This window comes from Parasteatoda tepidariorum, chromosome X2 (assembly GCF_043381705.1).
Source record: "Parasteatoda tepidariorum isolate YZ-2023 chromosome X2, CAS_Ptep_4.0, whole genome shotgun sequence".
NCBI classification, from domain to species: domain Eukaryota; kingdom Metazoa; phylum Arthropoda; class Arachnida; order Araneae; family Theridiidae; genus Parasteatoda; species Parasteatoda tepidariorum.
This window is the reverse complement of record NC_092215.1, coordinates 56,225,049-56,244,136: the sequence shown is the minus strand read 5'-3', so window position 1 is coordinate 56,244,136 and position 19,088 is coordinate 56,225,049. Positions and strand designations below refer to the sequence as shown.

Sequence of the window (19,088 nt, the reverse complement as noted above, 5' to 3'; positions counted from 1 at the left end):
GTTTTTTTAACTTCTGAGCTAATATGTCATTTTCCTAGCATTCAAAATTTGGTGAATTTTTATCTTATTATTTTTTCTAGAGCAAATGTCAATAAATTACACTGCTGACTGTAAGATACTAATAAATGTAACTAAATAAATATGCAAAAAAAATTTAGGTTATTTTAAAGACAAAATTTGAAGAAATTTTTGGTTCCGAATTGTCATGTTTCCAAAGAATCATCCATATAACATTCAACAGTACAGCAAGATATTTAAGCAAAGTGATGAAGTAATACCAACATTTTTAAGATGTAATCTGTTGTGTTGATAATCATCCGATTTATGGGTACTTTGTGCTTCACGTTTCATAGTTGCTTCTGGTTCCTGAAAAAGAAATTTTATTTTATTTTATTTTATTTTATAACCGTCAGTGAACAGCTGACCCAATTTTCAGGTTTACGACTACTAATGCTCAACCTCGTAGCCTTGTAATTTTGAACCCAATCCAGAAGGCAAGGGATCTCTTGGATAAAGTATTGGGAGAAATTTGTCTTCATGGACGACTTTTTGATGGAACTAACCCTCATTTGCGTTGCATGGAGGGGAAAGCAATGAGAACCTCCCACAGTATGCCTGACGGCAAGGGGACTCTAACCCATGATCCGTCTACCACTGTGGATATTTCATGTCAGCACTGTGGTCGGTGCAAGCCTGATGCGGAATTCGTATTGACCTCATTTTTAGTTAAATCATTAAAAAATATTTCAACCATTTTTCAGGCTACATAACTCAAAACTTATATAAAATACAAGCATTTTAAATCTGGATTTGGATTCCTTAAACAGATGAGTTTACTGGACTCGTGATCTTAGCTAGTGCAGTTAAAAAAATGATAAACTTACAGATGGAGAAGGAAGAAGAGAATGAATATCTTCTTGTTCACTGAAATCAAATGCTGGGTATCGAGGCAACTGAGAGTTTGGAGAGCCTAACAAACCAAAAATACATAATTAGACAAAATATTAGTAAAAAGATAAATATACATTAGAGGCATAAGAATGAATTCCAGTACTATGTAGTTTATGACAGTTAGTGACGTGCAGAGAGTGGGTACAAAGGGGCTATGTCCCAAGACATTTAGTTAAAGATGGCATTCAATTGATGACTAAGAACACATTTAAAATATAACTATTATAATTGAGTCTCTCTTCAACAGAACTCGACTAAACAACAGTCTCTATATACACATTGTAGTCACTGCACATTCAAAGTAGAAAAATCTTAGTTTGAGGACTATTGTGTTTTTTGCTTAGGGACAAAATATTTTAAAGGGTAGAATTTTTTTTCAATTTTCAATTTCTTATATCTATAAAGTGATTTTCTAAGAGAAAAAAAAACAAGTTTTTCATGGGGTAGGGGAAGATGTTTTGTTAGACGAATTTTTTCAAATGTAATGAAGATAGTTAAACAATTGATTAAGAGATGTAGATGAAATTTATGAAGACATTATAGTATATGAAAAGGATGAAAAAAACAACAATGAAAATGAAATAAATGAGGCACCACCGCCATCTTATATAGAATAACTAATACTATTGATGTTTCAAGAAGATATATTATCTCATTCAATATGGAAAATAGCTTCTTTAATGTACAAAAAAAATGAAAAAATCAGTTGTTAAAATGAGACTGCAATTTACGCAATCATTATTTGATTTTTAAAAAAAATTTACGTACTTTTTATATTATATTACCTTGTTTTTGTAATTCTATATAATTCTTGTATTAACGTAATTTGTAAAATAAAAAATAAAATTAATTTTTTTAAGCACGCTAATTTATTACAAAATAAATTGTAAGTCTGAAGTCTGCAAAATTATGAATAGAAAAGTTTTAAGTCTTCAAATATTGATTAAGGATGCTTACAACACAATGATGTTCTTATCAGAGTCCCTTCAAAATTGTAAAATATTATTAACAGGCAGCAGCATTTTTAATATGAAATTGAAATTTTTAATATTAATATTTAGCTCAAGAAAAATATTTTATGAAGTATAAAATTCTAATTTTGAAAAAATTTAATAACAAATTGTCTTGAAAATTCATAATATTTCTTAAGTTCCATGTAGACTGCTGAAATAACAATGTGAACTCCATAATTTTTTTTAATTGCAGTTTAAAATAAAATTAATAAACAATTATTCATGTTTACCCTTCACAAATATTCAATAAAACATGACATTACAAAGATAAAGTATTTTACTCAAGCCATTTGCTTTCCCAACAATATTATGTTGACTTCTAAAAATGATGTTTAGTAAAATATATTACTAACAATTAAATAATTCCGAGATCTGCACTGCATTAAAAAGTAACTGAAAATATTAGTATTTAAATTGTCATACTTTAACTATATTTTTAGTCTGTTTACTGAAAAGACATGAGACAATTTATTTGAATCTAGGGAAAAGTCCCCCAGACTCAAGGGGGAGATACTCCTAGTTAATCATTCTTTACCTGTTCCAGAACTTCTACGAAAACTTCGTTGAGAGCATTTGAAATTTTTGATGCTTTTATCATCAATAAGTTTTGCATCACTATCAGATTTAGCTCTTTCAAGAACATTTGGCCTAGGTGGCTAAAACAAAATAATCTTTTTTTTAATATAAGAAAAAGTAAAAAGATAAATAAGTTTAAATTAGAACTTTTCTTACTATTTTCTCTTCTCTTCCTGTAGGTGACTTTGTTTCAGATGAAACAGTTTCTAATCTATAAATTAAAATATTAAGATTAAAAAATAAGCTAATATCAGAAGATTGGGCCAAAAAAGTTGAAGTATAGACTGTAGAGGTAGTCAAAGTGTAGGGTGTTAAAGATAGTGTGGTAAAGTTATCGACCAATACTTTAATCTTTTATGCAGAATTTTCATTAAACAAATTTTTCATACTTCCTACATTATTTTGTAATAATTTAGGTCAAAATAAGTGAAAAATATTATATTTAGCCTTCTAATAGTTTATGGTTATGAAATACAGCATGAAACACTGGTAAATTTTTCTACATTGAAGATAAAATCTTCTAAACATAGCTGACTTCTAAACTAAAATGTTTCAAATCTTATTTGCAGTTATTTAGATCCAAGAGAAACAGTTATTCATCATTGAAATGGTAATTCTTAAGTGCCACTGCTAGTAACTCAACAAAATCTATAATTTGTTATAGTTTTATGAACTCTAATCATTTTTGGTCAAATTTTTACAATTTTTGGTCCATCAAAGCAGCAAATTTGCATACTTCTTAAAAATGCTTTTTGACAATTTTGTCACACTACTGTTAAAAGATTTCAGATACTTTGACTTTTTTGGCTCACTCTATATCAGTAATTAAAATCATTGGAAAAATGATGCAGCATTTGTAAATATCCATTTCAAAAGTTAAATCAAGAAAAAAGAATTTAATTCATTTTTATAAATATTTTAGGAGATATTAAAAATTGGTTAATTGTTTTTATTGATCTTAAAAATAATTTATGTGAGCAAAAAAAGTATTTTAAAAGAATTTTGTGATTGATAATCTATGGTTTTTATCTGTAACAAAACAAACAACAGTAGATAATAAGTTCAAAAAAATTAAGTTTCTCTGATGGTATACACTAAATGTGAAAATGTAATTCAATGAGAATTATAAAATTTCAGTTATCTTGAAATTTGTAAATCAAACTTGCAAATAAAAACTTGATTAAAATTTTAGTCATCCTAAAATGCAAATTTCAAAGTTGCAAGTGGGAATTAGATTAAGTTTTAAATTTGCAAATAGATTTTCAATTATATTGTTGAAATAGATTAAAACTAAACTCCAAAACTTCTAGTGAGAATTAGTTTAAAAAAATTTAAAAAAAGTTAGAATCCTAATGGTTTTTAAAACTTTATAATTATTAACTTTGTGGCCAGCAAATTATTAAAATAATTTAGCCAATTTGTGCCTAGTAATTTCTAAAAAAGTTGGCTCTTTTTTTTTTTAAAAAAAAAGGAAAAAATGTTTCATTCTTAAAATTTATATTGCAAATCCTAAGTAACTCTATCTACTATAATATATATTTCATATAAATATTTATACGTATTTGGATCTGAAGTCACATTTCAGTTCTTGTTCAAAACTAAAGTAATATTCACATGGTATAAACAAGTATCCACTATCACTACATTTTCTTTTTGCTAAGGCAGATCTTATGTTATTGCAATATTTGTATTTGGGCATTAATAAGTGAAAAGTAATTAGGTAACTAAAACTAATTAGGTAGATGAAGCGAAAGCTAATTAGGTAACTAAAATCAGTTTGGCCGGATATGAGATACTGGATATCTATTAGAATGTCAGAGCAGCCAGATGTAACTAATTTTTCATATTAATCGGCCATTGTTAATATTTCCTAATTGATTTTAATTTTTAATTCTCCAATTAATATTAATTTTCATTTATAATTTTAACTTCAGCATTAAATATTTTTTGAATTTTTACTTATCTCATGTCAGCATTTCAGTTCAAAGATTGTGAATTCATGTGTGTGTGTATATATATATATGTATATATATATATATGTGTATATATATATATATCTCATNATATATATATATATATATATATAGATAGATAATAGATAGATAGATAGATAGATAGCTGGCAGCAACGAATTGAAACATCAGCATGCGAGCTGTCATAAGCATGAAAGTGTAAACACATATGTTTATAAATTTCTGAATGAAGACTTTTGTCGCGTAGACAACGAAAAGCTGAAACTAACTGAGCTATGGTTTGGAAAGATTTGAAAGATTAAAAACGAATAGTTCATACCAACAAACAAAGTCTATATTATCTTTTAATTATGCTTATGCAGGTTTAATAATTATAATTTCATTCATTGTTATTTATTGTAAAATGAGTATCCGTCATGCTGTTAATCTTTGAAGTATAATAAATTTAAAAAAAAGTGTGCTCAAAGAGCAGAAGAAAGCATTGATGACAGTTATGAAAGACATAACATTGAAAGAATGCGTAGGAGACATGCAGTCATACCTGTTGTTTTTTAAAAACATAATTATTGCTTTGTTTCTGCAAGTTTTATGATTATTATGAGTTTTATTTCAAATTAAAATATTCTCATTTCAATAAAATTTTAATTTTTAAAGATGAATTAGTTTTAAAGATTTTAATAATTGATTTAAATTCTTAAAATTTTACGGTAAGACACATTTTAAATGGGCTTAATTTAGTAGGGAGCGAAGCGAGCAGTGGCGTGCAGACGCGCAAGGATGCCTCAGTCAAACTCCTTGATTAGATCCCCTTAGAAAGAGGATTGAAACCAAAAAATTTTTTAAAAAAATAAAAAATTGGAACAAAAAATCTAAATCCATATTTTGAATTCATTTTTACATAGAAATTTAAAGGAAATAATTCTTAAGTATAAAAGTTATTTGAAACAAATGTTCTAAGTTTTTTATTATATATTTTAATCTCAATGACCATAAACCTCATTGAAATCCGTATTTCATTTTTCAGTAAAACTTTCACCGTTCTCCCCTTTCTACACACCACTAGTTGCATTCTGAACAGCAACAACACACCCAGCCATTTATACATAGCTATTTTTAAACGAACTAGACATCGTAAGAATGTCACAGTAATTCTGATCAGATTATTAACACATATCCAACGGCTTGCCAAAAATTTCACTAACACCAGAAGATTTCAGAAACACCAGATTTTTTCATAATGCCATTCAAGTCTCAAAAATTCTGAAATAATGAGTAGCGTAGATAAAACCAGTTGCTTGAAGCATTTATAAATCAGTGAACTATCTCTAAGTTAGTAATTTACTTGGCAACTTCAGAAATATAATGTTTTACTATTAATATGTAATTTGAATTAATATATTACAAATTAACATTTCCAAGTGACGAAATTTTATGGAACTCTCACGTATTAGTGGATGATTCCCCCCCACAAATTTATTAGTTTCATTACTAAATACGTTCAGACTTTTTAAAAACTCAAATCATTAACATGTTTAACTTCCACCTAAAAATCAAATCGCTTGCTATATATTAAAAAAAAAAAAAAAACACTTTTGGTGAAAATTAGGAATTTTTATTTTAAATTGTTCGTGTTCAATGTTACAAATTTAGTGAGAAAAAAAAGTAGTAACCCTTTTTACAGTGAAGCATAGATAATAAAGAGCAAAAAGAACAGATAAAAAAAATTAGGACTAAGAATTCATTTCAGTTGGGAAAAAAAAGCTTAGTTAAAAAATTTAGATGAAATCATTTCGTTAGCATTATTTTAAGACTAATTTAACATAATTTCAAATTTTTTTTCTAGTTCATTGTTAAACATTCGCGTATTTACGGAGACGCGCAGAACCTCGCAAAGCACGAAAAGGGTTGCACATATTACATCATTCATGACATAGAGTTCTAATCTCCCTGACCCTAATTGGCTATTAACAGGGTCCCTTACCTTTATTTAAAAATGAAATAATTATGAATATTTATAAACACAATTCTTGAAAACAGTAAAAAAAAAAAAAACTTTAAAAAAATATTAAATACAAAAAATCTACATATGTTAATATGATTGTGTAAAACTAAATATTAAGTTAAATAAGCGAAAAGGGACGTCGCTTGTAGTGCGAATGTTGAACAGTAAAGTATACAAACCTTTACATAATTTTAAATAATGTAATTTTATGGGACAAAATACAAATTTTGAACGAATTCGGTAGAATAGTTCTTGTGAAATCGAATTTTAAAGCAGGCGATTTCTTAGGAATTGTTCAACCGATTTCGTTAGGAAAAATGTTACCATATATAATTACACTCATTCTTTAAAATAATGTAAAAATTTGTATCACTTACAATTCCATTTTTTTTTTGCTATTATTTAATAAAATAAAAAACAGTAAATAATCATAAAAAACTATTATCTGAAAGGGATTGTCTTTCAATAAACGAATTTTTTAATAGCGTGCAAAAATTTTTCAATTCGCTTAAAAAATTTGAGATATAATGAAATTCCCAAAAAGTAGAATTAACGTTAAGGTTCTCAAACTATTGAGATCATATTTCCGAAATTGCGGTTACACCCTAAATTATAAACGTCAGAAAAAGGTATGTTTATAAGTGTTTTTTTTGTGTCTGATTTCGCAACTTAAAATATCGTCAGCACAAATTAATTAGCACACTTAAAATCCCCAAATCACCCCCTCGAACCATTAGGAACGTGAAGATCCGATCACTAGATCAAAAGTTTCACTTTTTTCTTTTTTTGTGCACATTTTATTGTCACTTAAGTCAATAACCCTTTGCAACCTTCATTAAAAATTATTACAGCAAAATAAGTTGCAATTTCAACTTTTTATATTGAAAGTATCAATATTTTTTTTCTTACAAAATTTAAACAAATTATTTTAATAAAATAGTTAAAATTATAGAATATTTTACTAAAACGTTTTAATAGAAGTGAGCAAATTCTTTAATCAACTGAGCGAATAATTTCACAGGATTACACATGTCACAGCGTGTTTAGAAACGCGCTTGACGTATAATGTTGAAAACTTCTACATTTTTACGGAAATCAATTCATTATTTTAATACAATAATCTTAAAAGGATCAATCGAATTTGTTTTTCATTTTTGAAAATTTTACTGTGTTGTTCCCCTTTGAAAAACTTATACCTAGTGAAAAGAAATAGTGTAAATACACAACATCTACATAAATCCTAATAATTAATAAACGCAAAAATAATACTCACGAGTTTAAGTTAGCCATGAGATTTAAGCCGAGTTTTCATGCCAAATAAGTTCCCTGACTGATTAAAACTTCAACAGAATGAAAAGAGATCTGACATAAGTATGTAACAAAGGACAGAGAGACGCGTCATTCAGGGGCCAGTAACAAATTTATGATATGAAATAGAGTTTCCTAACACTCATTAAATGTTCTAATTACAAAACAGGCCTGACAAAAATTTTACTTGAATAAACAAAGGGGAAAAAAGAAACCGTTGAGAGTCAATGTTAGGATAAAGAGAGATTTATTAAGAGCCCTCTTAATTCGCGATTGAACACAGTTATAGATGAAGGAGGAAGAACGGTTTATGTCTATTTTTCACAAAAAATAGCCATCTGTTGAATTTTGAAGATTATAGTTCTGACAAATCAATAACGTAAAAAATCGTTTCCCCCCGAGAGTTATTACACAGTAAAGATGGGCCGTACAGAGGAAAATCCTTTCCACCTCCGAATCAGCTTTTATGGACAAACACCGTTATTCTCCCGTGGTCTTCAATTATCAAAGGAAAGTAATGCATTTAATCGTTATTATTTATAAATTGATGTTGGATATTTACTCTATTCAACAGTACCATATGAAATAAGCAAAATATAAGTTCGTCACAAGTTAAAATGGAAAAAATATACTTCTCGTTTTTTATTAGAGAATTGTAATACATCTTTTCTCAGAAAATTCGACCAATATAATTCTACTATCAACATATTTTACGAGTATCATGCATTTGCCAGTTTTTAGATTTTTCGCAAATATTTTTGTTTTTGCGTGATTCACGTTAATAGAATTCATAAGAATCATCCCGATTGGTATATCGCAAAAATTAACAACAGTCCCAACGGCCACAGAGCAACTAAATATAAAAAATGACGATTAAAAAGTTATCTGTAATCGCCACTTTTATCGCCAAAACCGCGCCCAATGTGCATTGTATTATTATTAGTAGTAGTAATAAAAATGTAATTATTAAGAACATTTAATCTTAATAAATGAATCATGTAATATTTACCATATTTAAAGAAATACTTCATAAGGACTGTATAATATTAACAACAGTTTTTTTAATTTTTTTAAATTTTCAATTTTTGAAAAAATGGCTACATATTTTAATAAAAGTCGCCATTGTTAAAAATGCTACAGTTGTAGTTATTTTAACACTGACCAGATGCAAAATTTCCTAATTTTGCCCTATACCAATCAGTTTTCTTTAGTATTAACAAATATAACAGTACAATTTAAACAGACAAATATATTAAATTACTTACTCAAAACAATTAATCACATTTCATTAATTTACATTTTTGAGGGAAAAAAATCTAACTTTTTTCACAAGTTTTGTATTATTCCAGTTGTAGTTCTATAATAATAATCGCGGGCAATCAAACAGGTTTTAAGTCAAGCTTTTTTCAGCAGTGAGATTTCAATAGCGTTTTTTTTCCTCCCTCAATTTAGTTATAATTTGTGACTCCTAATCTGCATGCATTTTTGCTTTCATTTTTATAAGAAATAAAAACATTAAGGAATAACTACCTTGCACAACATAATGTTTAATTTTTGGGAAATTTTTTTATGATTTTTTGCATCCAGTGAATCAATTTATACTGGTTTTATATGGAAGCATGGTCGTAATGTTTTTTTAAATATTCATTTTATCTAGACATATTTACAGAAAATTAAATTTTAAAAAATTATATAGTCTGTTTCCTAATATGTATGCACGCTAATAATACACGCTGAGTCAGAAATATAATTTTACACTGTAAAAAATTTTAATGTTTAGTTGCCACCATTTTTGATATTGAGGCAAATGAAACACATTTTTAAGTAAAGAACTGAAGCTGTTGTGCAAAAAATTATATATCATTGACAAAAAAAAATTTTTTTTTGAAAAAATTAGACCGAGTATGTTAAAAAAATATGCTGTTTTTTTAAATTAAATGTTTTTACAAGAAAGCCATGAAGCTTTTAAATTGATTCCAATACCCATAAAAATATGTATTGTCAGTAAACAACAAAAAAAAAATTAAATAAAACTGCAACAGTGAAAATGCAAATAAAAACTGTGACTACATGCACTAAAAAAAAATTTTTAGTTTACCTCAACGCCAAAAATGGTGGCAACAGTACACCAAATTTCTTTATAGTGTACGTTAACATGATGTTGAACACTTGGCGAATATTTTGATCCTTTTTATGAAGCTGGTAAATTGATTTTAACAAGTTTCAAAAGTCGAAATATGGGGAGTCATACATTCCAAAAATATACTTCAACAAGTATTTAAATATTTTTTTAAATATTTTAAAATAGTATAAAAGGGCATTTTGTAAAAGACTTAAAAGTGTCAACTAAGAATCGGGAGATGAAATTATTTTAAATATTGAATATTTATCGATATTTCGGTATTAACATTTTGCTTTCTAAAGAAAATCAAATACAATTAGCAATTTATTAGGTCAAATGTTTCAACCGATTTTACAATGAAAAAAAAACTTTAGCTTTGATATATCTCACACAAAACCTTTTCAACAGCAGCAATTCTGCGATGATTTTTCTTTCGTTTTTTAAAAAAAACACAAACTATTTTCTTTAAAAAATTTTTTATTATTTTGATTTTTCTTTCTCTTTTTTTAGTTTTTCTTTTTTCTTTTTTTGCTTTTTATTCGACATAAACAGGATAAATATTACGATAGTTTGGGAATTTTATAACCATGTGTTTAAAAGTTACTTTACGTTCTGGATTAATTCGACGGGAATAATTATTCCATTTTATTAAGCAAAGTAGACCAAAAATCTTATAAATTAAGGGCATGATTAAAAAAGCATCGTATCAGAAATGCTGAGAAATAAAAAAAAAGGTTTTTTTCCTGAGGGAGGGGAGGTGCGTTGATCTAAATAATCCCTGTAAATAAACAACGAAACAGTTCTGCGTTCATTTCTCTTTGGTTTTAGAGATACGTATGAAGTATTGAAAATGCTAGTTTAAATTAATTTGTAAAGAAAGTGTTTCGCTAAAAGTACAAAAAATAGCGAAAAAGTTATTTAATTCAACATTTTCAAACGATTTCTAGTTACCGATTTTAATTCAGCAAATAATCTATTTCGTTAATACGTTAAAAAGATAATTAAAAATGCAGAGTTATGTATTGAATATATAAATCAAAACAAGAAAGGTTTATTTTAATTTTTAAACTTAATTGTTTATTTTTTATTTTTTAAAATGCTAATTATAAAATTTCCGTTACGGAGGAAAGAGTCTTAATTGACCTTTTACAGCAAACAACTTTTCATCTGCATAACAAATCGAACTTGACAATATATTCAAAGTAAAAATTGTAATTTTTGATAATACATAATTTAATAATTACTTCTAAATAGGGAAAATAAATTTTATACATTATTTCCGGAACTAAAAAAATTGTCTGTAAAAAAATTCCACCCGATTAGACAAGCACTTAGGGTACCTTCCTTCTATGTTTTGAAATGGATTAAGTTAAAACGATGCAATTTTAGAATTTTTTTTTTTAATATGTTTCACCAAGGAACTTTCACGAAATGTGCGTGATAAAAGTCCAGACAAATTAAAATTCCAAACAAGATTCATAGTTACAAGTGGAAACAATTACAGATTGATTGCAGGCCACTTGTAACGAACACACTTAACGTTTCCAAAAATGGCTATTCTTTGCTCAAAATAAATACTTTCACAGTTCTCTAATCTTTTCATGCATAAAAATAAAAGTTAATGTATGTAAATCAACTTATAATATTAATTAGAGGAAGTCTATAAATGCCAGACAGCATGGCGTGTAAAAAAAAGCTTATGCAGAGGGGCCAATTTTACAAACTAGCTATCAGTAATCAGAAATACAATAACTCAGAAATATATATTTAAATTAAGCCTCGATTTACTATTTAACAATGAAAAAAACCACTTAGATAAAGATTTTAAATTAAACAACGCTACAATTTTATACTTCAGTATAGAATGATAAAATTAAATTGATTATTTGGAATCGATATTCTGTTCATCGAGAACTTATTGCCTTTTTAACACCCTGCATTGGAACCATTAAAAATTTTTGTTCACAACATTTCAGATTTGAATTAATATTCTTTTGCTTTTCTACAAGGCAGGACAGGATGACTTGTTTGAAAGGAAAAAGATGAGATTTCCTTGCTTTTTTTATTTCTTGTTTCTATCAAATCATTTTTTATTTTTTGCTTTCAGAATTGTCTTGGAGTAGAAAACATTTTCCTGGATTAGTTACAAATAAATAGCAATAAAATTTTTATTACCCTTTGACGCAGATTAGACACCAGTGTTCTTTAATATATATGTATTTAATGACGCTCTAATTACAAGCAATAATATATTTTGGTATTTTTTAATTATAAAAATCCGTCTAATAGTTACTAAAAAAACCTGTTTGATTATCGGAATTATATTTGTAGTAAAAAAATAAAAAATCCAAAAAAGTAGTTTGAAATTTTCCTTATTGATATTCAAAAAAATTATCAAACAATCATTTTGAAATTTTAATGATGTCTTAGTGATTCTTCTAAATCTAAATAACTGAAAACAAATGCAAATTTGAAAAATTACTGTTTGAAGGAGAGCCGTGTTTGAAAGGCCTTTAACGCAGAAAAAGACACCAGAATTTCATGCTGTATTTCATAACCTCAAGTAAATAAAATGCTAAACATAATATTTTTCTATTATTTTGACTTAAATTAATACAAAATAATGAAAAATATGATTAGTAAAAATTCTGCGTCAAAGAATTAACTCTTGGTACGGTAAAAAAACGTATTTTAAACAGATGATTACAGAAAACAGTAAAAACGCGATTTAACGAGTATGGTTTCCAAATCATTGTCAAAATGCCAATATTAAAAATACATAAATTGTATGTTCCGTTAAAACATACTAGCATTCCTGTATTGCGATCAAACTTTTTTTTGAGGGAAATTCATTTCTCTGTAGGCAAAGTTATTTTCCGTCTTATGAAGGAAAAAACTTTTTGCTACACATTTCAAACGAATGTGTCAACCAATTACACATGTCTCTTTATTTAAACATGTATATTTGCTTATAACACACACTATAACGACAATTTTATCTGTGCAGTTAATGGTGACTGACGCAGGTTAAATCTGTCGAGTCGCAAAGTTCTCCATGTTCCCATAACAAATCAATACCTCAGGGGGTATTGATCCAGCAGTTTCCTTGTCTTCTGGATTGGTTCAAAATTACAAGGCCACGGAGTTGAACATTAGTAGTCGCAAACCCGAAAATTGGGTCGGCTGTAAAACGACGGTTATAGGATATAAAATAAAATTTTATCTGCTAGAGCCGCGATGGCTCAGGGGATAGAGCGTTCGCCTTCCAATGAGGTGACCCGGGTTCGAGCTCCGGTGATGGTTAGTCATGATATGAATCCGCATCCAGCTTGCACCGACCACAGTGCTGACGTGAAATATCCTCAGTGGTAGATGGATCATGGGTTAGAGTCCCTTTGCCGTCAGGGCTAGTTCCATCAAAGAGTCCTCCACAAAGGCAAATTTCTCCCAATACGTGATCCAGGAGTTCCCTTGTCTTCTGGATTGGGTTCAAAATTACAAGGCTACGGAGTTGAACATTAGTAGTCGTAAACCCCAAAAAATTGGGTCGGCTGTTCAACGATGGTAATAATATAAAATTTTATCTGCTATTATGAATTGTCGTAACAACGAACATTTACTGTATATTGGATACTCCGTAAGGATCACCTTTAATATTTTTTTCAGAAGCCTTGTAATAAATAAATTTAAAAAACTTGGATAATTAAAATAATATTTAAATGAGAAAAAATAAAAACGTTTCAAAATTATGATTAAACGTTGTTGACGTCGGGAAGAACTAAAGAGGGATCAACCAAAAACAGTTTATTTGTCTAGTTGGTATGGCATTCGTTTGCTAGCAATCTTATTTAAGCTTCAAATAAATTGGATTTGGAGTATTTTCAAAGACGGTTCCTTTGCTCTTTTTTGGTTTCACTAGGAATAAAATAAATATACGTATTGTTCTTTTCACCAAATATTAATTTGTGACCCCGAATATAAAATATTTAAAGAAATATGAACTTTAAGGATTAAAAGAAGAGGATTTAGCTAGAGATTAATCATATATAGAATGATTAAATCTGTGGTTAACAGCAAGCAATTGGAGGAAAATTCCTTAGATAAATCTAATACTTAGATAGCTTAAATACTGATATTTAGACACATGAGGTTCTGATGCAATTTTTCAGTCAAACACGAGACGTTAGGACTAATAGTTCGGAAATCATAAGGGTTTTATTTACAAAGCGCAAAAAAATAAATAACGCAAAACTTATTAATTTTTCTAGTGATATGATTTTCACGTACTCAATCTCAATAGTTTAAAAGAGTGACCTCAAATGTGCTAATTACTGCAGACGATATTTTAAATTACGAAATCAGACACAAAAACGTATTTTCTCAGCATTCTTTTCAACGAATTTGGATGCCTTTCCCTCAAAATATAGGGGTTAATCGCAATTTGGGAAATATGGTCCCAGTAGTTTGATCCAGTAGTTGATCAGGAGAGTTTTAGCTCCGTCTATGCTAACTTTACTTTTTGAGTATTTCACCATATCGCGAGCTTTTTTAAACAAATCGAAAAATTTTTGCTCACAATTATAAAATTCGTTTGTCCAAAGATTATTCTCTGCAAAAAAAATTTTTCTAATAAGTATTTACTATTTTTTATTATTATTTTATTTAATAATAGTGGAAAATTTTTTGAAAGGTATACAAAGTTTTACATCACTTTAAGGTACGTCATTTCATAAAATAAAACACAAACTGTGAAAGAAATCGATTGAATAGTTCCTGAAAAATCGAATTTTAAAAAAGTAATTCATTTAAAATTTGACTCCATCAAAAAAAAATTACTTATACCGGCTTCTTACTTTTAAAGATTGGGCGAGTGTAAACTATTAAATATTATTTTGCGCACGATTTTTAATATCATTCCATCTTAAACTTTGAGCAAGGACAGCTGTTCTGCTAATTTAAATATAAAATAGTAAAAAAATATAATATACATACTACATCGTATGAAGTTTCACACAATTAATGAAATTTTATTTAGATTTTTTTTAAAAAAGATAGTAAAACAAAAATTTACATAACAATAATTATTTTTGTTGTGAGTTATCTTAAATTTTAACGAAACAATAAATTATTTATAAATAAAAGCATTATGTCAGTTCATTCAATTTCACTTCTGTTTAAGATATTTTTTCTTTTAATTATATTAAGACTTCGCTTTTTGTTAACCCATGTCACACCCCATCCTGTCTTTCATAAAGTATTGAACCCCATTCTTCCTTTTCATAATTCGAGTAGAACAGTTTAAATTCGTTAACTTTGTGCATGCTGCAGACACCCACCCCGATTCATACAAGTATTTTCATTCATTATTATTTATTTTCTTCCAAGTAGTGACTTCTTTATGATCAAATAAAATTCCTGATTCTGTGCTTTTAATTTATAACTATATTTTAGAATCTACTTAGAATCTAAGGATTCTAAATATAAACAACAACGGATAAGTAGCAAAACCATGAAAACCAGTTATCTCATGAAAGAGAGAAGCCAATTTTTGAATTTAATGTGACTAAGGTTGAGAAGAAACTCTAAAAGTATCTTTCTTTTTATACAAAGAAAAGTCTGTAATATCGACAGTAGTATCCGCTGTTTCAGAAAATTTTCGCCGTGCGCGATTTTTACTCTCGTAAACACACTTACGAATAAAAAAATACGAAATTTCACACATTTTTAAAGAAATGTTTTATTTTATATTCGGAGTTGTGAACAGTTTACCCATTTTGGGGCTTTTGAGAATCAATGTTCAACTCCGTAGCCTTGTAATTCTGAACCCAACCCAGAAGACAAGGAAACTCCTGGATCAAGCATTGGGACAAACGAGCTTTCGTGGAGAACTTTTTGATGGAACTAACTCGCATTTCCGTTACATTGTGAGAAAAACTACGAAAACCTCACACGGTTAGCAGGACGGTAAGGAGAGAAAAATCAATCAATACCGCACCCTCTTTCAGAATATAAATTTAAACTGTTCTCTCTTCCAAAGAAGAAACTCGTGTTTGAGCACCGTCTATTGTACTTTACGGACTATGAACGGACAAAGTCACTGTTCGCAACGCTTTCAGTCTTTACGGGTAGAGAAATGTCCGGTGGAGGCGGTTTTGCACTAGATTATGTGACCGAACCAGGTCCACTCACAAGGCTATATCTGTAAAAAACATTCTGATCTGAAAATGCTATAGATGCGGTACACGGTTTTTTGAATAATTTTATACTAATTCAGACTTTTTTTTTTACGTTATTACGTAATTCAGTTTAGCAAAAACTGATAGCAGTGGAATTGTATTTTTTTTTGCAACCACGTTCTCTTATGTTTAAAAATAGACAGAATTTTGAGCTTTTAAAGGAAAACAACACAGTAAAATTTTCACAAAATTAAAAAGAAAAAATTCATTTTTTGATTGTTTATCCTTTTAACATTATTGTAACAAAATATTGAATAAATTTTCGTAAAAATGTAAAAGTTACAGCATAATATATCAAGCGCGGCGCGAAACGCGGGATGCGCTGTTACATGTATAAACAAATTAATTTGTGTGGTTAGTTGATTAATGAATTTGCTCACTCCTATCAAAACATTTTAGTGAAGTCCTCTACAAAGGCAAATTTCTCCCAATACTTGATCCAGGAGTTTCCTTGTCATCAGAATTGGGTTCAAAATTACAAGGCTACGGAGTTGAACATTAGTAGTCGTAAACCCAAAAATTGGGTCGGCTGTTCAACGACGGTTATAAAAAAAATAAAAATGAAAAAAAACAAACAAAAAAACGAACATTTTAGTAAAATACTATAATTTTAACTATTTTATTTAAATAATTTATCAAAATTATGCAAGCAAAAGAATTAATGGTGCGTGCAATGTAAGTAGTTGAAATTGCCATTTATTTACTAGTAATAATTTTTAAAGCAATTTGCAAAGGGTTGACTGTTTTGAAATTGGTTATGAGTTCATGAAAATGGTTATTGACAGTTTAGATATAAATGTAGGCTCATCAGTCAAAGAACATGCTCCATAAATGAAGATGGCCGCAGAATTTCGGCTTCTACTAAAAAAAAAAAATATGAGGCGTAACAATGAGGGTAGATAGACCAGAAAAAGACTGACTGCTGAAAATGATGGAGCATATGGACCTGGCATTGATGCATTATAGTTAGTTAAAAAAAATTATTTATTTATATGGATTATTGATCTCAAAATTTTAAACGGAATTTACTCCATACTTGTATCGCTTAACTAATACAATTGTCAACCGATTTACTACAAATTAACACACTGATATCACAATAAATATAGTTTTATTTGTTGCCTGTAAGGAAGTTTTAATTGGGTTGACTGGTTTTAATCAACAACATCCAAACTTTGATTATTCTCTACTATTAATTACAATTGTAATACAATATATTAGATTATTATCATATATTATAGCAATCCCTTTTTTCTTGCGACAAATTTAATAATTTGGGATCAGATTCAGTATTATAATTCGCTAGATTCCATTTTAGATAAGAGATTTAAATGAAAAATAAATCAGTGTAAAATAAATAATTATTCAACGATGAGTATTCTACTTGAATTTGTTAAATGCCTTAAACACATGAAAATCAAGGAATGTGTATTTCAGTTGTGAATAATTACTGTTTATATTTGGTATAATGCTGCATATACTGCATAATGAGTCCTATTAAAAGAAACAATTTTAACATCACAAATCACTATTTTTATTTATTTTTTTGTCGCCATCTAAAACCACCGAAAGCTCTTGAAAAACAATGAAGTCAAAGGGAGAAAATAATAAGTTTATAGAATCCCCAAAAAACAATGCTCTTTATGTTTAAAGCAAACAATGAAAATTCTTCTTAATATAAAAGTGCTATTCATATATGATCTGCATTTTAGGATTGCTTGTGAATGAAGGGGATCGGTTAAATATTTCAGATTAATTTGGCCGTCTAAATGCAATAGAACCCTCGATTATCCGAAGTTACTGCGACCAGACTTATCTTGTATAATGGAAATTTTCGGATTCCAGAAATAACATTGTTTCACTAATCTTACTTTACTAAATAAACTTTTTAATTAAATGTTTTTCTTTTATAATTCTACATAGTATTTAAATTTATGCAGTTTTAATATGACCAATTATTATTATTTGCTTTATAGTTATAAAGATACAGTAAAAGCTCGATATACGAGTGCGGTATATTTTCTAAGCAGGTGGAAAGTTTCCAAGCCATTGCCAAAATGTTTATGTTAAAAAATACAAAAATCCTATGCTTAAAACGAGTTTAAAATTACAAAACTCCCGTTATTACGGCATTTTTTAAATTTTTTTTTATTCATTTATTTTTTTAGGGAAATATATATTTTTTGCTGTTTAAGCGATCAATATTATACGAAAAAGTACATACTTGAAAACACTTTCTTTCTTATCTGAAAATAAAGCAAGAAACATGAAAAACGAACGTCATTTCACCCTATTTCCTTTTTTTACAATCTTAACCCTTTATGTTTATACACCAAACGTGTGAACGACGTGTTTTTATGAGCCATTTTTTGTTGATCACATGTTTATAACATATTCCTTTCTGGGCAATTTACTACTGAAATTATTATTCGATGACGGCTTAAGCTTATTGCACTTCATGCAATTTTTTTCTTCCCTCGCGTCTTGCAAAGTGTAGGCCAAAAATATTTTACTCTAGATACATTTTAAATCAAAATAGTAGCCCAAAATTTTAATATAAGCGGTAAATCTATTTCACCTTAGTCGTTTTTATTACAATTTTAACATAAAATATGTGCATATGCTTATAACGACAAGCTCACTATAACAACAATTCTCTTTCCTACTGATAATTGTCGTTGCAACGGATTTTTACTGTATTTTAAAGTTCACTTGCACTATTAGCCCAGAGGGCCAACTCCTACTCCTTCGCTCTTTTTTATTTTTATGAATCATTTCTACAAAATTACTAATTCTGAATCGTTAACTGATTTCCTTGATTTTCCAAGTTAACTTCAATGATTACTTTGTAAGCTTTGTCTGCATACTCAATTTGAGATACATTTCTTGCGCAATATACCATGCTCT

The 19,088-nt window shown here is 28.3% G+C and overlaps 1 protein-coding gene across 8 annotated transcripts in view; it reads right to left on the bottom strand.

The window, feature by feature from the left end:
* The window catches only part of LOC107453359 (uncharacterized), a 100,386-nt gene that overhangs the window by 35,136 nt on the left and 46,162 nt on the right, over positions 1-19,088 (bottom strand). For all 8 annotated transcript variants that reach the window (XM_043041330.2, XM_043041334.2, XM_043041333.2 and 5 more), the window contains 4 exons: positions 2,697-2,751; positions 2,500-2,620; positions 885-970; positions 283-366 (listed from right to left, as the gene is read on the bottom strand). In XM_043041330.2, the coding sequence (XP_042897264.1) occupies positions 283-366; positions 885-970; positions 2,500-2,620; positions 2,697-2,751 (346 nt within the window). The remainder of the gene's footprint in view (positions 1-282; positions 367-884; positions 971-2,499; positions 2,621-2,696; positions 2,752-19,088) is intronic.